The sequence below is a fragment of the Melospiza georgiana genome, chromosome 3 (genome assembly GCF_028018845.1).
Source record: "Melospiza georgiana isolate bMelGeo1 chromosome 3, bMelGeo1.pri, whole genome shotgun sequence".
Taxonomy (NCBI): domain Eukaryota; kingdom Metazoa; phylum Chordata; class Aves; order Passeriformes; family Passerellidae; genus Melospiza; species Melospiza georgiana.
In genome coordinates this window covers 102,564,243-102,587,206 of record NC_080432.1, presented here as the reverse complement: position 1 = coordinate 102,587,206, position 22,964 = coordinate 102,564,243, and the positions used below count along the sequence as shown (strand labels likewise).

Genomic DNA, 22,964 nt, shown 5'->3' with positions numbered 1-22,964 from the left:
TGCTGATGTCAGGGAGCAGCCTGCCCACATTTTGATGCATTCCATGATTACAGCTTCCATCCCAGCTCAGCCTGGCACCTCCTTCATCAAGGTAAGGATGCCATCTAATTCTGCTCATTAAAAGGCACACAGAGCTACCAAACCAATCAACAGCCTAAAACACCATTAGGAGTTGAACACTGCCATTGTACCCAATTTGTCAAGGCCAGGCTTCTGTGCTAGTCACAGAAAAGGAAAATGTAAATTTTAGCTGTGACTGCACAAATCCTGATGGTCTTCTACTAGAACAGCTACCAAAACCACACAAAGAAAACTCTTCCCCTCAGATTATGTACAAACTTCACTCATCTTATCTTGTTTGAAGTGCAACTGAGATGTTAAATAAAGTGCACCAACAGATTGAATGAGCTCATACATTGTTTTCTGAAGGAGTCCTTTATCTTCCAACATCTTCAGAACTTCCTGGGCCTTCTCTTGGTAAAATGACTCTCCAGAATATTCATCAAAGTGCACTCCTAGACGCTGAGAAGTTACAAGAATATCAAAGAAGGGTAATATAGTTAAGATCAAGGCTAATTATTTTTCTTTAAGTCAGATGATAGGTCACAGATCAGATACAGTGCAAAGATTAATGTTACTCCAGGAAACATCACTTCATTGTTAAAAGGAAAAGATGCTTGGATTTTGATTTAATCGATTTCTGCATTAGAATCAATCTCTCCCTGGGGTGAATATGGTGTTCAATGTAACATTCATGAGAAATCAGGCATAAACTGGTTAGAGCAATTCATGCACAATTCTGAGGCAAGTCTCTTCCTTGCTGTGCTGGAGGTGAAACCAGTGGGCTGCAGAGGAGCTGCCTGGGCATGAAACCAACCCTATTTTAAAAAGGATGCTTAATGGAATTTTGAAAAGTAAAAGCTGCTCACAAACATTGCTGAGCATACAGAAATTAAGTCTGAGGATACATTCAGAGGAGACAAGATGACCTTAACTGACCTGGTCAGTTCATCAGCTCAGTACTTTTTAGTTTAATTGAAATTGGGAGAAAAAGACCTAGCTGTACCAGTCATCATGTGATTAGTGATGTGTGACCTCCAAGATGCAGTTGCATACACAGCCCAGTCCCTAATTCTCTTCAGAGACCAGCTTTCCACAAGAATTATCAAGTGTCTCACTTAGGAGATCTTAACTTAAGAGTCCTTTCTTGGCTCCAGTGACATGCTTCAGGGAAGAAGTTAAAGCACAGCCAGGTTATCTGGATTATAAACTGCTTTGAAATTCTTAAGGTTAATTTTTAGGTCAGTGGCACAAACATGTCCCATGAAACAGTGGACACTGGCTCCACTCATGAGATCACAGTGTGCAACAGACAGTGTGTATTAGCTCCACTCCATCTGCAGGGAGCTCCTGCTGCTGTAATGTCTTACACCCAACTTTATATGCACCATTACAACATGAAATCAGAAATGTGAAAAGAGTCATCTTCTAATAAAATTTATTACATGGAAACTTTTAAATTTGGTAGGTTGTTGCTGACTTCAAAGATAAAGCAAAACCAAGCAATATTTATTCAACACTAATTTGCCTTGCTCCTTAGCACCACACTTAGAGCTTCAGGACTTCTGAGAAGGGAGAATTAGTCTAAAGGCCAGTTACCTGGACTATATTAAATAAAATGTATCTAGCACGTCAGCAACTGCAGTGACCCCTGCTTGGAGGAGAAATCAGCTACTGTGCTTTTCCCCAAGCAGAATGAGGCTTAGCCTGGCATACTGAGAAACAGCTTCCTCACAACATTCTAAAGTTTAAATTAAGGGAAATGAACAGGTAACCTTAGAGCAATCTCTGATCCCAAGTGAGTCACTGCTTGGCAGTCTCCTACATGAAAAGTGAAAAGGTGCTGTGCACTGTCAATTATGTTGATGAAACAATAGAGAAAGATCATTTAACCAACAACACAGAAAAAACATTTGGATGATTTGTACCTTATAAATCCGGACGTATTCCTCAATACTGAGGTCTCTAAATTGCTGCCAAATTGACAATGCCTGCTCATCATGTTCCTCCAGTTTTCTGAAGAAATCCTTAGCCAGCTTTTTTGTGTTTTCATCTTCTGCTGCTTTGTTAATCTGCACATACACCTAAAATATGACACAAAAAATGTTGAAGTAGTATAATCCTCTCCTCCAATAAAAACAGTTCTACAAGAACAATACAAACACATTTAAAGATTACATTTTTAACATTTTAAAAGACTTGTTTAAGCAACACATTCCCCATTTAAAGAAAGAATGAATAGCCCAGAGCCCAATAGGAAAATGTGCAGCTTATCTTGAAAGAAGACTAATGCCCTAATTCCTTACTGCTCCCACTATTATCCTCTTCATAACCTTGAAACAACTGCAGCAGCAAAATATGGAAGAACTAATTAATGCATAGAAAGGAACCTATCACAGACTTTTAAACCACAGCCATGTCTCCAGAGGACCAGAAAATTGACATTTATTGCAACTGCACTGCCCAAAATTGAGATAGCAGTTGAAGCAGCAAAATCTTTGATAGACTCTGTATTTTACAAACTTATATTCATAGGAAACATTGATTTCACACACCAGCAGAAAAAGCACCACTTCGAAACACATCTCAGTTTTTGATACAGCCAGGCATACAGCTGAACAAACACTTAAAAATTGGGAATAACTGAGAAACTAATTTGGTCTCAAACAACTACTGGTTCAGAATTTTTTGCATCTTGACTGAATACTGTTCTCCACACTTAAAAGCAATTTTTTAAGGTCATAAGGCCTACATAGCTGGTATTTTGAAACTTTAGTGCAAAATTCAAGCAAAAAATTAAAATTCTAAGAGTAGACTGAAATCATAAATAAAAATGAAGTAATACACAGTGAGGCATAACCTCAAAAATATGACTGCTTCTTGTTTTCTCTTTAAATCAGTCCTACAGCTCTAAAACTCCTCAGTGCTGAGAATCCATCAACTTAACTCCACAGGGCTCAGGGATAAGGGAACAAGCAAAGTTTACCTGTGTCACAGAAGCTGGCAAGCTCAGAAGGAGCAACCCTGCCATAGAAACAACCTGACAGACATGCATTGAGCAGCTGAGTACCCAAGTATCCAAGCACAGTGTGTTCCTTTGCCACGAGACAGATTTGCACAGAACAGCTGTCCTGTGGCACACTGCCTGAACAGCAGCATCAGCCACAGCCCCACACCCAGCCCTGAGGGGGAAGCACAGCTCAGCTCTGTGCCAAGGAAACACCTGAGAGTGCCCCACAGGAACCCTGACTAAGCCCCCTTGACATGTGAGACCTTCCAGAGGATGAGGGCTTGAACATTAGTCATCCTCTCCTCATGGTTACTGGGTCTGTGCAGGTCAGTACATGAACCCCTCATGTGTTTAGTGTCTGTATCACACACAAAGCACCACTTCAGAGTACCAGAAAATCAACAAAAAGTAAATGCTAACTCAGATGGTATCAGGCATGTTTGAATGGAGCAAGCCAACCAACCATAACCTGTTTAATCCTGCAAAGGCAAATCTAGTTGGTCTTCTCTGAACTTACCTCAAAAAGGTGTTGCAAAGGACTAGATTTCAGTTTTTCTTTGTTGCCAAAGGATTGGAAACCAACACCCAATAAGCCTTGAATAACAATTACATATAGAGTCAGACAACAGACCAGAGTATATTGACAGGTTATTTTGGTAAGTCTAGTCTTAACACTGGAACATTTTAAAGGATATAATGGTGTATGCTACAAAAAGAAAATCAAAAGCATAATCCAATTATTCCACTGCATAAACATCACCCCCCCACCACAAATATAACAGCTAAAAAATAGTAACAAATACTGTGTTGATTTCTCAATTCCTCATGAAAGGAATTTGTGTTTCCAGACTTATATAGACAGTTATCTTTTACACAGCAAAAAGATGCAAATGAGAAGCTACACAATGGAAACTGTCCAGCAACAGAACATGATCAAAAATCCTTGTTTTGTTTCCTCCCTTATTAGTGTTATCATTTTAAGGACAATAAGAACTGGGATACAACACAGAATTCCTCATACCACTTATGCAATGTTTTCAAGGGAAATTTTTGCTGCCTGCTTAGAATATGCAGCTTTTTGTGAGCATCCAATTTGGTTTCAGGGCTTTCCAAAAGCCATCCAAAAGGGAAAGAAATCCAAATCCCAATCTTTTTGTTTAAAAGAGCTCATTAACTCCTTCAGTAATATTAATCAGTCAGTCTCTTAGATTATCTGAGATTGACTTTAAGGTCAGCTTATTCCTCTGAACAAGGAGCAGGACTGATGTAGGAATAGGTATGCAGGTATCCCTTTGGAAAACTCTCTGCAACTAAACAAATAGCACTGTCTCAAGAATTTCCCTCTTAGAAACACTGAGTACAGAAGAAGGCATGGCAGACTTAAAGAAGAAAAACAGGTCAGGTTTTAGGAAATAAAATTAGTATTGTGTTAGTAATCCTATTGAAAGGAAGTTTAGTTAAGGACAGCTTGTTCCATGAGCAATCAGAGGTGGGTTTCCTAATGATCTCTCTTAGATATTGGTGTACCTAAATATTCCAGTATTCAGTGCTGACTTCACACTCCAATCTCCAGCACAACTGTCAGTCTTTACTCAACCCAAACACATCCTTCCATTTTCTGTCATTCCCATATCATCCCCAGACCTTGCTACACTCACCAGGTAATGGCAAGATGCAGCCCATGCTGGAACTGAGTCTGACTTGGGGTGCTGACTGGTTAGCCAGCAGGTTAAACACAGAAGGTAACTTTCTCTCCCAGAGGTCAACACATCGTGTTTCTGCCCTTACTGGGCTGCCAACTGTCATAATGCCAAAAGAAATTCATTCCCATGGAAATATTTTTCTTTGTCAGATACAGCTAAAGTTGCCCAATGGGGTCAAAATTCATTAGGAGCAGAGTGACAGGAAGACAGATGGACAGATAGTGTGAGTGCATATGTTTTGTTACCTTAAGAGACCTGCCCCAAAACTGCCTAAAGGCTGAGGGCCTCTCTGCTATGTTTCAGGAAAATGTGTTTTCAATTCTTACATTTTAAAGCCTCTGACAATAGCAGTTGTAAAACCAGCTGACAGATCATTAATTACAGCACTGCTTCTGAGACAGGACCATTACAGTAATACTGCTATGCTATAATTCTGTGAAGCAGGACCATTATTTGTTATAATGCTACCATATATTTGAGCTGAGCCAGTCCAAATAAAGAGGGGAGGGGGTACCTACTTTGAAAAAAAAATAGTTGGAACTACCAGGTCCAAAGCATGATTCTAGGAGTTGTGTGCTGCACAAATGGCACACATGCAAATAACAGGTACTGTGATTGTTATACCTTCAGGAACCTTTATATTAAAATACATAAATTTCTTGATATTCAGATTTCAGAGTGCTACTTAGCATCTTCAAAGGCAGACTGAATGAGGTCAGCTGAGAAGCCTTTTATCCACACAGCATTTCCCTGCTTAACTGTCATTGCCAAATTCATTATACAATAGCATAGTGATAAAATTATGTCTAAGGGGCAAACATGAATGAAATCTGCAGGGATGAAATTTACTCAATTTTTGGTGAACTCATTCTGTGTTCAGTTCTTATGAAACAAATCATAAGTGAAACAAAGCTATGCTACAAGCTACAGTTTCATGCTATCAGCTAAAGAAACATGATCAGGAAAGACAAGCTGCAGGGGATATAATTTAATAAAGAATGTTTTGTATCCTGAGAATGTTACACTGCACTCTCTAAAACTCAGGAACTTAGTCTAGAATGACAACAGGTAAAACTGAATGTATTTTAGTTACACTTACAAATATGAATATAAAAGTGGAATGAAAGCAGGGTACTGATTTTAAATTTTTAACCTGATTCTGTTCATAAAATTGATTCCTTGATGTCCCCAAAACCAGCAGTACCATTGGAACTGGAGGGGGCAGCATAAGGGCTGGAATAACCAAAAGTGACCACAGCACTTTGTGTTTGCCATTTAAACATCCATAAATGGACAGTTTCCAAAGCCTACTGCAAAAGAAGTGGGGATTTCTAGTTTTCAGAGGTGTACCAGCTTTCAAGAATGAAGAAGTGGGCATGATTGCCTTTTTTTAAATGCCTAAAAATATGCCCAAACCAGCCTTTTGGAGGAAATTAGAAAAGGAGAGGAGATTATAGATCAATTTGAAATGCAAGACTAACAACAGCAGTCAGAGTTGTGAATGCTATGGATGGGTCAGTTGCCATAATAGAGAGACAGCTACAGATCCAACAAAAGGACATAAATGATCTCTGGTGTGGCAATAAATGTCAAGCCATGCATCCTCAGGCTGCACTGGGAGGACTTGTCAGTCCCCACTGATCTGATAATTTCAGAAGTGATGGGGGTGCCCATGTGTGAGCTTACTGGACTGAGAATCTTCCAGTCCCTGTCCACTTGCACATTCTCCAGCTACACACCTCTCTTCTGCTACACTTTAAGGGGAAACTGAACATTTTGGGGAAAGTGTAGCAATGTCTCTAAAGACAAACTCTTTGGGCCACAATGTGCCAAAATGTGGTTGTTGTGGCAATTAATTACAATCTATGAATAATGAGAAAAGGATCAACAAAAAAAAACCCCAAACAAACAAAAAACAAACCAACCAAACCACCTCAAAACCAAGCAACCAAAGAAACAAAATCCAACCCCAAACCCCAAACCAAAACATAAAACCCCCAAACTACACATTTAGTCTGAGAGAGGAGCTACTGAGGGACAGTTGGATAGAACTGGTCTTGTTATTTTTTCAGCATCAGCACAGGTCATATTGCTGATAGATCAGTCTGGATTGTTTTGTTCAGATTTTTTAAGGAAATGAAACCCCATGGAAACAAGGTATCATTCCTTATGAGCACAGAGTGAATCCAATGGGCCTACAAAAACTGAAGCTGGAAACCTAGACCATACTATACAGTAGAAATGGGCACAGCATAAAAAAATATTGAAACATACCAAACTGCATGCCCCAGTCACCAAGGTAATTTATTCTCACTACTTCATGTCCCAGCGCTGCTTTGAGATTTGCTATAAAATTCCCTGGTAATGAAACAAAAATGATATTATTATTCAGTTGTAGGTAGTCTCTCATCCCTATGGAACAGTTTTCTGGTTTTGTATCACCTGTATTCAAAATGAAGAGGAAAAGCAATCAGATGGAATACTCTACAGGATTTGCTACAACACCTGACAACTGAAAGCAGCAGTAATTGTAAAAAGCAAGTTCCTTTCTGAGCAGGAAAAGAAAAGCTGTGCATCTCAACAGTGCCACAAAGTGTCTCACACAGCAGGGACAGAAACACACACAGGTGGATGGATTTACATGCACATTCTGCAAAGTACAAGATAATGCCACAAATAAGTGGCATTATACATAATTCCATCACAGTCAGGCACTCTCACAAACTGCTGTTAACTGTGATGCTAAAAAGAGAACATCAAGTCCTGAATCTCTACAGACTGCTGGAGCAGTTCTGAGCTCTGCACTTAACAGACTATGCTCCAAACTTGTCATATCATATAAGGACATATAAGTAAATTCCAGCTGCTCTTACAACAAAAACCCTTCATCTCTCCCCTGAGCTCAGTTAGAGCCTTAGAATTACAAAGAAGAAATACCCACACCCCATCCTCTATCTTCCTGTGCTTCAAGGGTACCTTTTAATCACAATACTGTTGTAAAGGATGCAGAAAGCTCTCTCTTCTTGAGTTCTTATAACACCACATTATAGCTTGCAATTACCTCTAATTCCATTCTCTGAAGTTAATTAATTGTCTTACTCTGGGACAAACATTGCTCTACAGAACTACTTATGAAAGAGGCTTTTTTAATGTAACAAAAGATCCAGAAATGGAACATAAAAAACCCCAAAACACATCATTTCACTTAACTATCTGTCCATGGAAGAAGCAATTACTTGACATAATTAATAACTATAAATGATTAATTAAGTATAATTAAAATGGATACATATTTAGATACACAGATTTTGTAGGATCTTCTGCCACAACCTACTAGTTTTTATTGTGAGATCAGGAAATGAGGGACAAATACAATTTTCCATATACTATTAGAGCACTGCACAAGGAATTTATTAATCATTCTATTAGAAATTACATCAACTGTCTCAGTAACACTGGCATAAAGTAATTAGCATATAAAAGCAAGCTTTCTGCAGGACAGCCACCAAGACACAACGACCTGAAGTGCTCTGCAGTCCAGTACAAATTGAGAATTTAAAATTCAAAGGACTCTCCTAACATCTCAATGAAAACTGCCTTGGGTGTCTTTGAAGGCCAATTTTAAGCTACTTCATTTAATATGCACAGTCATAAAACTGTATTATGTGGGACTTCATAAATCTGCCAGCAACACAGCACGTTCTTCACTTCCCTGCATAAGGAGCAGAAAGGTTCCAATCAGCAAGTGGAGGCTGCCAGGGCCCCTCAGAGCCGAGCAGGGAGGTGCCAGCAGTGCTCCCTGCCCAGCCAGGCAGGCACCAGAGCAGCCCTCCAGGAGGCAGCAAACGCACACTCACCTACTATGGTGGAACGCAGGTGTCCCATGTGAAACTTTTTGGCAATGTTAGGGGAGCTGTAACAGATTTCAACAAGTAACATTTGTTCAGTGGACAGAACTGCCAGATCACCAAGTTAAAAGAATTCAACTCGTGCTTCTAGAAGAGCTGAAGTAAAAGCTCCATTTTCAGTTTTCCCATAAGATTCCCTGATTAGCATCTGTCCTAGACAGCAAGTTTTCCTATCCAACCAGCTTTCCCTCCAGTATCAGTTAACAGTGTTGTGATTAAACCACCCCACAAACAACAAAAAAAATCTAACCAAAGCCCACCTGTGCTGGTGAAAAAAAACCAAAAATCTTCACTTTTTACAAGTTTTGGACATATGGATCATTCTCCTCATGTCTTTTCCAGAGTTAAACCAGGGTGAGAGATTTTGTGTACAAGGATCAGTAACCAAAATTACATCTTTCCAGCAATGCCCACTCCCACAAAGAAAAACAACAACAAAAAACCAACTCTCTACACAATGCTTTGCCCAGATAACAAAAAGGAAAGTTCAGTTATGAAAATTCAACCTCCAAATTAATGCCAAGTTCTTACTTTCTACAACTATCAAAGCCTGCACAGGGAATATTACTCAACAAAAATATTTATACATAAAAATCAGAGTCAGCCACTTTTCATTCCATGAGTAGGGGATAGTCAACAAAATTGTACTGGAAAAAAATTTTGGGACTGCAATTAACAAATACCTGCCTGCTTTAACAAGTCAGGGAAGAAGGGATTAAGGTGCTAAAAGAAATTCATTACTGCCTGGAAATTCAGATTTTGTTTCTTCACAACAAGATAAAAAGAAGCTTTCTTAAAAACTGAATGCTACTCTGTGTTAAATGAGAACATTCTTAATGGAAGGCTGTGTAAGGCATGAACTCCTTAAATACTAAAAACATGTTCTGAGAAAAAGCCTCAATTCCCTGAATATAATTTATATTCTACTTGGTGAATATATCAGAGTGCCAAATACAGTTAAATATAATATTGGTTAATATGGTTTAACACCACAGGCATCCCACTTTACAGCAATGAATGTCAACCAGAAAATACCAATCAGCAGACAAGGCACTTGTCTCAAAGGACCCCTCTGATGTGCTTACCTGAACTCAACCACTGCCTTTTGTCTGGGAACTGTAGAGAAAAGTTCACTTTTTACTCCATACTTTGAGCCATCTCTCCACACCTGCTGCAGCACAGTCTAAAGCACAATTAAAAAAAAAAAAAAACCAAAACAAAACAAACAAACAAACAAACAAAAAAAACCAAAAACAACACAGTCACACAAAAGAGTTTCATCAACAGAAAGCATCACAAGGAAAACTCTTTGCCAGCCACAAAGGAGACTGATCCCACATCCTTCATTCACATTAGTAATTAGACTGCTGGTTTGCCAAGCAAACAAGGTCTCATCCACAGATAAAAATGCCACTAACTTTAGAAAGCTGTTATCTGATCAAATAAAAAATCTGAGAGAAACTGTAGGCAAAGTTCTAGTGAAAATTAAGACTAAATTTTGTGAAAACCTTCTACTCTTTTACTGCCAAAAAAAGCCAACTCTTCCACCCTAATGTGTCCAAACAATTCTTCCTTCTCCCTCCCACCTGCAAGTCTGTAAGGCCAGTATGAATGATATGTACTAAATATGTTTGCTTTGAAAGTCTGCAGGCTGTGTAAAATACCTTAAAATATTCCTCAAGACAGTTTGTGTGAGTTTTGGCAGTAATGTGCTCATAGCACCAACATAAACTGAAATGTCAAAGGTCACACAGGCCAATGCACCACAGACCTAATCTATGAAGCTGGACAAGCTTCCTGAAGATAATAGAAGCCTTAACAAAGTGAAATAAAGTGGAAATCTCACTTCATTCAGTAGAAATTTTTCTCACTCAAAAAAATCACTTCAAAGTTTTTCTGCAATAGCTATTTTTTGAAGAAACAGCACCTGAAAATTCTGTTCTTATGACACCTAAGAAGGCAAGCTAGACACATACACAAAACTGACCTACAGACCAATTCTCTCACAGCCATTGGCTTGGTTACAATGTATATGCATACTACAGTCAGGATATTGAGGAATACATCTTCCCTTTGGGATGTTTTTCCCCTTGATTTTTTTTCCAGCAAAGTGCATAATCAAAGATCTGCTATAAAATACTTCTATGTCAGACAAAACCAAGAATATTCACAAGATGAAAACTTTTGAGTTGTACAGTGTAAACATTCAAAGTAGATGTAAATAAGCCTGCATTTTAAAGCAGAGAGAGAGATGAAAATGAAGAGTTATGATTATTAGTGAACAGCAGATGCATTGTTTCCTCACAAGAGAAAACTTTCTTATTTCAAATTCTAGGCCTACATAACAAATCAGCAACAGGGATCCTTAGGGAAAACTTGTGAAGGACAATTTTACATAGAAAATATCTTCCTAAGAGACAATGAATAGTAGGTATTCTATAGTTTTGTACTGAGAAAAGTTATTTTTACCTTAAAGCACTTAAAAGACACTACTCACCTTTGCCAATAATTCCCTGTTTATTGTAAAATTCACTGTCCCTGGACCAGCGCTGATAGCACTCACTACTGAATCACATTGTAGCTAAGAGAATAAAACAAAACAAAAACTTGAAATGAGAACAGGTGAACTGGAAAACTGTCATTCAATCCACTGTGAATACTAATTTAATCCAGTGTAAACATTAAATGTTATTTATTTGTTTGAAGCAATCATAAAGGGATCATTTCATCAATGCTGTTGGAAGAGGGACAATTGTATTATTTTTGTATTATTTCCATTCATGCTTAATAAGCTCTGAATACAACTCAGCTTGAAATGCCACACATATGTTCCATTTCAAACCCTGCCTGTGCACAGTCTGGGCTTCCTTTTGATTGGGAGCAGTAGCTGAACTCTTTGTACAGACAAAAGCTGAGATACATTTGACAACTTACACAGTAGCTGCCAGCACTTAACAAAAAAAAAAAAAAACAAAAAAAAAACAAAACAAAACAAAAAATTTAAGTGACAACATTCTGTGGCACCCCATGTCACAAAATAAAGGTATAAAAGGCCAATTTATGAAAAATTTCATGTACAATTTCCATAAGGCACATGTCTTGAAAATTCTGAACCTGGCATATTTGGCCAACCAACACCTAATGTCAACAGGAATTTGGGTCTTTTCACAGGACAAGAGCTTTGGATCTCAACCTGTCAGGTCTGAGTTTCTTATTAAACTAGCTGTCTTTCATAGCCAAGAAGTTGTCTAAAAAAGGAAGAGGGATGGAAAGCATATAAAAATATGACACAATGACCTTCTCACTCAGTCAGTATCTATGAGAGAGGCAAGCTACACTCCTACAGAAGCTCATCACCATGAAGAGGAAATTGTACCCCCATGCTAGGTCTCCAGCTTAGACAGTGACCTGCCCAGGAGAAATCATAGCTAGCTTTGAAATTCTTTTATTTTCACAAATTCTGCTAACAACAAATTCCAATGCTAACTCCCAAGCCAAATGAAAAAAACATTTACTCTGTTGACACTGAATTTTCCACCTTACTGTTTTACAAATGGTCCTTTCTACTTATGGGGCAGAGAGAAAACAGAAATACCCACTGGACTTTCTCCACAACATTTGTTCTGATAAAGGTTTTCCCCATAATCTGTCAATTGTCACATCAGTAGTTTTTATCTCTTTAATAAGAGTGCTCATTTATCCTCTGCACAGCTTTAACACCTCTTCTCCAAATGCCCTGTAGTCCTTCAGTACCCAGATGTCCCTGTGCCCAAGGCTTGGACCAGGATGCCACTGTGCAGTACAGAAGCACTAAAAACCCAACACAACGTCCCCTCCACAAAGAAGCAACAGTACAAAAATGAATCAGGAACCAGCCAGCCAAATGAAATCAAAAGCCCACAGAAACAAGGCCCTTCTGACTTCCTAAAAGCCAATTTTCAGTACTTCAGAGCACATTGCCTCATCTATTGTCTCAAGGCCCTATTGTTTAAGTCAACTGGAAAAACTTCCATCTCTTTCTGCCTAACCTAAACCCCTGGATTTCAAATATTGTGGCCCATTTCCTCAGAAGTAACTAAGAGCATTCTGTTGAACCTTGAGGCACTCCATCAACTGTTTATCATGACAAAAACCAGTAACTGCCTGCATTTTCCTGTCTCTCTGCTAGTTTTTGATACATGGTTATATTTTGCTAGTTTAAACGCTGCTTACCTTCTTTGGAGATGACATGACCACTCTAAACAAATTAAACTAAATGCATCTCACTTATTCACCCCCCAATAAAAAAAAACCATTCCTTAGAGATGAAGGATTTTTATTTTCCTTTGTCCAGCTGGCATAGTCTATTTAGTTTAGGGGCTGGTATTGATGGTCTGTTCTTTACTGTTGAAATTGCTCCTCCATGTAAAGCTGTAGGGGCTTGTTAATGTTTCAGGATTAACAAATGTTTCAGGATTATTTACTGAGCCACAAACAATAAAGCAGGGAGGAAACTTGCAGCTTCCTTAACACTGGGAATAGCAGATGGTTTTAAAATGACACACAAGGGAAAAAAAATGTGATATCATCACTGTACTGTGATGGTACAGTCATTGAAACAGATTGAGAGGGAGGCTGACAAATCCTTGGAGGCTTTTAAAACCTCATTGGATTTCAACTTCATCCAAAACACCTGCACTGGGGAAGATATGGGAACAGATAACTTCCTGAGGTCCTTGGCAACGTGAATTATTTCATGTTTCTAGACAATCTTTCAGTTGTTTCAGAACTTTTGCTTGTGTATCTGAGCATTGTCAGGTCTTCTTCCACCCGAGGCAGAATATTTATCTTGCTAGAACAGATCCAAGGCATGGATAACTTCAACACCTCAGCAGTGAAGAAGAGAAATAGTTTCTCAGTGGCATGAGAAATAGTTTAGCTCCTCAGCAGCAGCACAACTGGTTTTATTTGTCCTTTTTTCAGTATTAACACCCCAGCTACTGCCATTTCCCAAACTGGCACACCTGAAATAACTGCTGTTCCAAGAAAACTCAATTTCAAGCAGATAAGGATTTGAAAGTAAGGCCTGTTTGCCCCAGAGGCCAACTCTATCCATTGGCTTGCCAGAGCTGGGTTTTGCAGGCTGGTTTTCCAAGCTACCACACGCTGAACTTCTTCCTCAAGTGCTGGGCAGCAGCACAGACCATGGCACACCTTTAGACACCCACCTCACTTCACCAGCACTGTTTATTTCAAACTGTTTGAAAACAACAATTTCACAAGACCCTTCACCAAAGCTGCTCCTCCAATTTTTGTGAAGATGCTGTGTACACACACAGTAAGTACAGCCATCAAACTACTCTGGCCCAAACAGATGCTTGCAGAAGGAATACTTTTTTATCTTATTATGCCCCTTACACCTCTAGTCTGCAAGTTCATTATTGCATATATATCATATGTGATGAATTCATGAGCATACCCTTTCAGCAAGCTGCTGAGCCTGAAGATGCAGGTCCTGTGCTAAGCAATCTCCAGAACTGTTTTCTATTAGGGAAGCAATGGAGAGCTGGAAATCAGCAACGTGCCTGGAAAAAAAAACAAAACAAAAAACAAAAATAAAAAACAAAACAAAAAAAAAAAAAAAAAACAAACAAAAAACAAAACAAAAAAAAAAAGAAAAAAACAAAAACCAAAACAAAACAAAAAAAAACAAAAAAAAAACCAAAAAAAAACAAAACAAAAAAAAAACACAACAAAAAAACCAACATATGAAAATCAGAAAAAATCCTGCTGAAATGCTTGGGACATCAGGCAGATCCAACCTGACTCTACACATGACAAGTGCAATTGCCAAGCATAACCCAGCCACAAATATCAGAAGATTCACTATATTTAGAAAGGTGGACTAAAAGGCCAAATATCACTTTTGCTCTAATACAATCAGAAAGTAGACATGGTGAGAACACCATCAGAATAAGCAAACATCATGCTCATGAATAAATAAAATTTACTTGCTAACATTATGGCAACTCCTGAGCAGGACACTGAAAAAAAAACCCCATTTAACTTCACATTGGCTCTAAGCAGTTGCACATTCAGATCATCAGTGTTGAAGCGTTTGCCATCCATGCACTGCCAGTAATTTGTACAGGCTTGTAAGCAATTATATTTACTTTGAGATTTTTTTAAAAAAAAAAGGATTTAATTCAGTTGAACTGTCTTATAATTACACTGGTATAAATGGTCTGGGGTTTTTGCCTGTATTTTTTCCCCTAAAGTCTTGTTAAGCTTTAGCAATAATAGGCACGACATAAAATAATAAAACATGACCAACGTTTTAAGATAAAATGTAAACAACTACCGTTTTTTGGAGACAGGAACTGCAGATATGGACTTTATTAAATACTCTGGTGGTAGATCCAAAACTTTTGAAAGCTAAAATGAAAAATGAAGAAAAAATTTACTTAAACAAAAAGACAAAGATCCAAGGAAAAATACTGCTCCCTGTTTAAATACCCACGGGGGATACACCTTTTAACCTGAAATCTAATTTATGCTCAGGTAAAAAACAGCAAAGACTTCATAACTATTATGGGACAATACAATAACACAGAAACCTAAGAGGTGTTAAAGGAGCATTAGAAAAAAGGCAAGGCAAAACACCACAGAAAGTTGATTTTTTTTCCTCATGAAGGATCCCATCGAACCTCATGGGACCATCGAGCCCAGGGGATACCGAGCCCAGGGGATACTTATGGACTGAAGTAGTCACGGAATGACAGAATGGCTTGAATTAGCAGGGACCTTAAAGATCATCTCGTTCCAACCCCTGCCATGTGCAGGGTCACCCTGCACAGCAGGCCAGGCTGCTCAGAGCCCACTGCTCCGGCCCGGAGCACTTCCAGGGACGGCGGCAATCCCTCACTCCATCCATCCATCCATCCATCCCTGCCGAGCCCACAGCGCTGCCCCAGCCCGCGCCCGCGGGTCGCGCCCACTACGAGCCGCCCGGGCAGGGGGGACCCGTACTGAGGACACGGAGGGGACGCCTGGCTCAGGGGGCACTCCCGCTCCGCGCCAGCTGTGGGAAGGAGCGGGGCGTACCTGGGAAGCAATGCTCCTCCGGAAGGAACCTGCTGCCATGGCCACACCGCCGGCGGAAGCTCCACAGCCGCCCCTTATTCCCCCCCTCCCCGCTCCTTTCCGCCCGCCCAGGGGCGGGCCGGGCCGTACCATTCTCAGGCTACAGGGGGAGTAGGAGGCCATTGGTTGCGCTGGGGGTGGAGGAATCGCGCGGCTCAGCGCAGAGTGGGCTGTACCATTGCTCTGGGAAAGGGGGGGGGTGGGGCAGCGGCGCGGGGACGCGCAGGGAGGGGGCGGTGCGTCGGGAGCGCGCGTGCGCGGGAACTCCTCCTCCTCCTCCTCATCCTCCTCCTGCCGCCGCTGCTGCTCTCCGGTACCGGCGGGCGCGGGGCGACATGAGCACGTGCTCCGTCTCCAAGGTGAGCAGCGGAGACATTGGAGGGCTCCCCAGGGAGCAGCGCGGCCTGTGGAGCCGGACCCGCGGCACCGGGCTCCGCCGCCTCCTGCGCCTGCTCCTCCTCCCGCCTCCTCCCGCCGCTGCCCTTCCCGCCTCCCTCCTGGTGCCCAGGCTCCCGCTTGCCTTGTTGCGCTGCCCGGCCCTTCCCAAAGCCTTGCTGGCTCCTCATCCCTGCCCGGCCTCGCTTGTCCTCACCGCAGTCCCACAGGGTCACGGCGTTTCCTGGGCTGGAAGGGAGCCACAAGGACCATGGAGTGCAGCGCTTGTCCCTGCACGCCAGCCCTAGAGTCACACCGTGAGTGCTGAGGGACCCCGCAGTGTCACCTGCCTGCCTTCCACAACAAAACCCTTTCCTGCTTGGGGTGAATCTCACCCAGAACAGAGCCTGGGGTGTTGTGGCTGAAGGTTTTGTCGCTTCCAGGTGGAGTCTGGTGGCTTTGCTTGCTGCCGTACTCATTGCTTCCCCCGCCCCAAAACTAATTCAACCAAGAAATAGAGCTAAAAGTGCTGTCCCCCACACGTAGTGTTAAATATCTGCTATTGCCTTGGTATTTCCGAATTGAACGCTTTTATGTGGGCTGTGTTCAGAGCGGGCAGTAGGGATAGTGCTTTCATCAGAGCATCAATGAGTAGCGAGACTTGAAATGTTGGATTGAAACACTTACTTCATCTCTTGCTTGGTCATACAGTGAACAGCAGCAGTGGTTCCCAGCGTGTTTATCAGCACAGGAAGACTCCTGCCCCTCCCGTGTTTTTCACTGGGTTGAGATATGCAGCTGCATTTTTGGTGTGGAAGGCACTGTGCAGGTGGTTGCTTCCAGAAGTGAAGTGCTTCCAAACAAACCGAAGAGTTAATCTGAAACAGCTGGATTTCACTTTTGACAATGGCTGTTGCCTGCTAGTTTGGCAGTGAATCATATCCCTTCACCTTGCCTCCCATATCTTATGTGTAATACTTCTTTGCAGTTTGATATTCTAGTTTTATTCTGTTTTATTCTCTGCCACATTTAATGGTGTGGAAAAGCCAATGCTTGCAAGACATTCAGCAGCATTTGTGTTTGGTTTGATTAAGCATCCACTCTTCTCTTTTGTATATGATTTATACTTCCTGTGGCCAATCCATCTGTGCATGCAGCAGCACAGATAAATCTGTAGGACACCTTTTTGCAATGGAATTGTTCCAGAGTGTTTAGCACTTGTAGAATAACCACTGCTCTTCTCCAGCTGTTTTTCAAATGGTCCTTAATACAGGTGGTTAAATGGAATGTGCCTGAAGGCATCTCCAGTTCATGAGGCTGTTTTTCAGAGAGGGTCAGTATAAATATTGGTGTTTTACTCCAGTTTCTTACTTGTGGAAGAAAGAAAATAACATGTCTGAAGTCCCTCAACATACTGGTGACTGTGATCAAAACTGAACACACCTCTAGTGTTTGATTTTCACTACATCATTCTTACTCTAGTGGCTGGACTGTGCTAGGTTGAGTTCAGCAATCCTTGTGTAAGCATCTCCATTGAGAAATATGGGATTGAATCAGTCTGTTTATTTCCAGCACTTAGGTGTTCCTTCCCCCCTGCTGCAGCACAGGAACCTCACATGAGAGTTGGGCAGTGCAATAACTCTTCAAAAGAGATGAACTTCTGTAGAGAGGATGGGGGAAGAAATTCCAGATTTTGTAGAAGAAAATGAAAAAAATCTCCAAGAACTCAAAGCTGAATACTTGAGTGATGTGATAGGTCTAACTGGGAGATTACTTCTCTCTACAGGAATTTGTTGGAACAGAGGGTTTTACATGAACCTTTTCCCAGCCATTTGTCATTCTGCTTCTAACCACCTACTTTTCTTTTTGAGTTGAGATGCAGTTCACTGTGGTTTGGGCATGTAATTTCCTTTTGTAAGTGACTTAATAATGCTCATTGCATTATTCTGGATTGAGTTTTCCATTAATCTCTGCCTCTTACCTTTTGTTTTCTATTTAACTGAAACTGTACTGAGAGAACCGTACTGATGTGTCCCCAGGGAATAATTTCCTTTTCATTCTAAACCTGTTGGAGGTTTTAAGACATTTAAAGAATCTGCTGCTGGCCCAGTTGATGGCTGAATTGCAAAACATAGTGGAAAGATGAAAAAATTCCTAACAAGTGTGCTGGGTTACTGCTTGCACCAGTGTTCCAGCTTGAAACACAAATACAAAGGGGCAAGGTGTAACTTGATATTCTTAAGAGGCTGGCAATTCAGTGCAAATTATTGGTTTAATGGAGCACTGAAATAAAAGAACAATGAAGTGGCCTCTGGAGCCAGTCAGATTGATGCTTGTATTGAAATCTGTTTGGGGTTTTTTTGCTGTTCTCTAGGGCTGCTTTGTTTTTAAACCAAGTACCAAGAAGAGAAGATTGTCTGATAAAACAGGTTAGTACATTTTCATTTATGTTTCTGTTTTTGAGAAGGGTTAATCCTGAAAGCTTTACCATATCTGATTGAGTTCATATCATGAGTTCTGTGATGGTTGTGTGAGGTTTTCTCTTACTGCTTGATTGCTGGAAACTCATTTCTTCAGAGGAATGCAAGCAAATTACTGGCTAGAGTAAATGCTGGGTTTTTCTCATCTCCAGCAATCAAGATTGTGTAGCCATCTTAGTCTTTGCAATGTTTTTTTACAAGATTACTCCTCACCATGCTGCCATAAGTGTTTTGCTAACAGACAAACAATTCACCTGAAGGTCTGAATGAGCCATTTTTAAGTTGTGGGAATTAGAAATTATATCTCATCCTTAAATCCCACATTTTGTATTGTATGTACAAAATTAATTAGGTATTTTGCCTAAGTTTCTTTTGGAAAAGAAGGAAGAAAAGCCATTTGTGGCTTCTGTCCACTAGTATTTTCTGTGGGTAGCAAATATTTGCTATACATTTTCTCTAGATGTGTATGTTTTCATTTGAGGACTGACTCTTCTAATGTATCTTAAATAATTGCTATTTGAGACTCAGTTGGGAAACTTCCTGTTTTTATTCCCAAGTTAAACTACTTTTATCATCCTTAGAGCTGTCAAAAGGGTTGACAATTTATATGAAAAAGATGGAGAGGAAAGTAATGAAGTCAGATCTTTGTCGTTGCAGCAACTGAGGCCTATGCACTTAGACCACATTGAAATTTTACCCCTTACTGGATATTATGTTTTTGTTTTTGTGAGATTAGACATGCTTGGATAAACTACTAAGCATATTGTTCTAGTTAGCAAATGCTTTGAGGTGGAAAAATGAGTTTGACTGGAGTAACCCTAAAAGAGAGAGGCAGAGCACACAGTTTCACAGCAGTTGGTTAGAGTGGTGTTCTGGAACCTGAACTTGGGTGTGCATCTGTCCAGTGTGGAAGCCCAGTTCTGCCCAATGGGAAGTTTTAATTGTGGAACTTCTCTGCATCAACAGTTGATAATACTGTCACACCCCACAAAAGGCCTTTTGGGGACATCTGTGCCTATAGTTTGAGTTTTGGTAGTGAAAAAAGGATATTATGCTTTGGTATGTTGCCAGATAATGTGGTGGCTGGATTTTCTTCAACTAAAAGTCTAATATCTGTAAAATCAGAGTTAGTTCTGTATTCTAAGTGATTTTTCTTAGGGATACAAATGAGGTGATAGAGGAGACAATGAAAATGGGGGTGGAGGGATGTCTCTCATTTGTCATTTACAGACCTGTTTTGGTGGGTTTAGTGCTGTAGGAGATTGTGCTCATCAACTGGCTCTTTTCTAGAGATGAAGCCACTGCTGCTGCTCCATTGAATGGCAGCCAAGTGGACCCACAAAGCTTTGTGAAACAAGAACATGATGATGTTTGTTTCACTTTAATAATAAAGGCTGTTTGCTCTGATTTAGGCTTTAGCTTATCTAGAACTTGAGATAGAAGCCTCTTCTTTACCTTTTGCCTGCATACTTGGGTAATAGATTCTGCTTGTTCTGCTTATTCTACCAAATACCAGCAATTAATTAATTGCTTAAGAGAAAAGTCATCTCCCTGAAATATATATGTACAATTGGGCCCTTTTTTATTCTCAGGAAAAAAGCTTTGTTTTCATGAGCTTATTTATGCTTTCCTTTGCTTTCTGTATTTCCAGCTCATGATTTCAGATGCACAAGCAATGAGTCAGAGGACACTGAGCTACGCTTTGTCACCTGTCAGTCTTTATGGAACCAGATCAAATCTGAAACAGAGGTGAGTCTTGTGCCTCACCCTAAAGTGGTGCTTTGCATTTGTGACAGTGCTGCTTGCTTCTTTGTTTCTGGGCATCTTTTTGACATGCTTAAAAGTGTATGGCAGTTAGTTAAAGCAATGGGAGGGCAGAAAAATTGACTGTCCAGAATATAAAGTAGTAATAATAGATGCCTCAAGTACACATTCCTTGTAACCACAGAACTGTACACTTTTGCAGCTTCCAGCTGCTGCTTCTAAGCTTCTCTTCCTACTAATTTTCTTCTTTATTAACTCCTGGCATACTGCTGGTTTAGTTCAGTTAGTGCTTGCCACCCCTCTGAGGATTTTGGGCTGGTGTTGACCTCAGTGTTCCAGAATTCATACACAGCAGCCCAGGATTCACAATGGATTTATGTGAACACAGCTTCATGGATGTTAAATATGGAGTGACACTGCTGCAAATATGGCCTGTTGAATTAGTATGGATGTGTGAATGGAGTCAGAGTTAATTTCCTGCTGAACTGTGGCCTCCTGACTGCTGTGTGTTACATGGAAGCTGCTGTTGTGTCCCTATAGCCAGCTGCCTTGCATTGTAGTATGAATAATTGCTTCCATACAGCAGAGATTTCCTTCCCTCCTCTATTCAGTGTCATGGATTCTGGGCAAGTTTTCCATATTCCTCTGCTTGCCCTTGGACTCTGTAGACATTAGGAGAATTTTTTTTCCCAAATTTTATTTTGGGATGTGTAGTGGAAGCCAGATGGATGTAGCATGAAATCTGGACCCTTGGGCTAAGCTCATAAATTCCTCTAATTTTGTTCCTACCCTTGTTTTCTTTGAGGCTGTTAGGAGTTTTCCAGATACTTTCTTCTGGTCTTACTCCTCCTGATGGAAGGCAATCCCTCCTATACTGACATATTGATATGAACATTTTTTTAGAGTTTGAATTGCCCAAGGGCAGATTACCTGAAGTTATTACTGCTGCTACAGAGAATTGTTTTCATACTGCCTCTGGTGTATCAGTGATAACTTTCCTACTGAGTTTTGAATCATCATCCTTTTATTCTGTTGCTGGCAAACATGGAGCTGATGGTTGTTCTCATATCTGAAATAGTGTGGTAATTTAGGTTGGAAGGGGCCTTAGAAAGTCTCTAGTGTGAACTCCTGAAAGCAGCATCATCTGTGAGGTCAGACCAGGTTGGTGAGGGCTTTAGCTAGTCAGGATTTCATTCATTAGGTGTTTTCAAACCCTAGTGGGAAGCATGTGGCTTGCTGGCTTGGGCTTTTATTCTAGGGGTTCTGGTAGCATGCTAAGGGAGCCTAGCAGGACTTTCTCCAAAGGTTTTGCCAGGGCACTGCTGCCTGCTGATTTTTTGGCAGGCCTTGTGTTTGCACTGGTGTTTTCCTGGTTCTCTGCCTGAGGTGTTCAGAAGAGGATTTGCCCTCCAAGGCACTTTTGGCTTTTGTATGTCCATCATAAACTGTACTGTGGTTGTGACAGCACCATCTGTCAACTGGTAATGACATCCTTTTGTTGCAAGGCTTTGCAAGGGTTCCTCAGGGGTGAAGAGAGGGATGAGAGTCTTGACTCCATGATCAGAAGGCTAGATTTATTAATTTATGACATAAGTTACATTATGACTATACTAAAAGGAATAGAGAGAAAAGTTCAGAAGCTGCTAAGCTAAGAATAGAAAAAGAAATGAATAAACAAAAGGAGCTCTGTCTGATCTGTTCCAGAGAAAGCTTGTCTTTGATTGGCCCTTAATTGTGAACATGGAACATGGGCCAATCACAGGTGCACCTGTTACATCCACAGCAGCAGATAACCATTGTTTACATTCTTTCTCTGGGCCTCAGCTTCCCAGAAGAAGGAAAAATCCTAAAGAAAGGATTTTTCACAAAAGATGTCTGTGACATCCTTTCATGTTTCTCACAACTAAAAAGCTGGCAGAAGTGTGGCAGGAACTACCCCTTGTTTTTGGAAGGTGAATTTTTGGTTTCAGTATTGCAATGTATCCCAGTTCTGACTCCTGGTGTCAGAAGTGGCCTTGCAAATGTTCTTATGATAAATCTCATCAAGGACTTACAGAAACATTCTTCTGCTGTGAGATGAGAATTTGTTCTACCAGGATCTGGGCTAGGAACAAAAAAGCAAGTGCAGGGCTAAAACACAGTAATTTTTGCTCTAATATAAAGATAATGGTTTTCAGACCACATAACAACTACTCATGACAAAACCTGGTGTCATGGCAGTAACTGAATTTCCAGTTCTTGTGACTTTTCCACAGTGGGAATGCCATGGAAGTAAGTGATTTGGTCACTTGAGATGCAGAGCAGCCTGGTGAACTTTCTGGAACATTATTAAAACAATGCTAGTAACAAAGTTGTTTTGCAAGAAAAGACTGATGTATTTTAGAAAGCTAGGTAAACGTGTAATGCTGTGGCAGGCTGAATTCCATTGGCACAAGTGCACAATGTAAGAAATACATATATACTGTAATCATGCAGAGTATGAATTGAGGTTCTTGTTAGGTCAGCTTAGCAAAAACAATAGTGATCACAGGAAGTATAGGGT

The 22,964-nt window shown here is 40.5% G+C and overlaps 2 protein-coding genes across 3 annotated transcripts in view; one reads left to right on the top strand and one right to left on the bottom strand.

Moving 5' to 3' along the window:
* The window catches only part of RARS2 (arginyl-tRNA synthetase 2, mitochondrial), a 30,285-nt gene extending 14,444 nt beyond the window's left edge, over positions 1-15,841 (bottom strand). The window contains exons 1-10 of the mRNA XM_058019584.1: positions 15,765-15,841; positions 15,022-15,095; positions 14,140-14,245; positions 11,179-11,262; positions 9,767-9,864; positions 8,631-8,686; positions 7,048-7,131; positions 3,588-3,664; positions 1,989-2,144; positions 416-522 (exon numbers count right to left, since the gene is read on the bottom strand). Coding sequence (XP_057875567.1) covers positions 416-522; positions 1,989-2,144; positions 3,588-3,664; positions 7,048-7,131; positions 8,631-8,686; positions 9,767-9,864; positions 11,179-11,262; positions 14,140-14,245; positions 15,022-15,095; positions 15,765-15,803 — 881 coding nt within the window. The 5' untranslated portion in view covers positions 15,804-15,841. The remainder of the gene's footprint in view (positions 1-415; positions 523-1,988; positions 2,145-3,587; positions 3,665-7,047; positions 7,132-8,630; positions 8,687-9,766; positions 9,865-11,178; positions 11,263-14,139; positions 14,246-15,021; positions 15,096-15,764) is intronic.
* A 225-nt stretch (positions 15,842-16,066) lies between these two features.
* ORC3 (origin recognition complex subunit 3) overlaps positions 16,067-22,964 on the top strand; it is a 35,512-nt gene continuing 28,614 nt past the window's right edge. For both annotated transcript variants that reach the window (XM_058020868.1, XM_058020867.1), the window contains exons 1-3: positions 16,067-16,162; positions 18,553-18,607; positions 20,310-20,407. In XM_058020868.1, the coding sequence (XP_057876851.1) occupies positions 16,139-16,162; positions 18,553-18,607; positions 20,310-20,407 (177 nt within the window). In that variant the 5' untranslated portion in view covers positions 16,067-16,138. The remainder of the gene's footprint in view (positions 16,163-18,552; positions 18,608-20,309; positions 20,408-22,964) is intronic.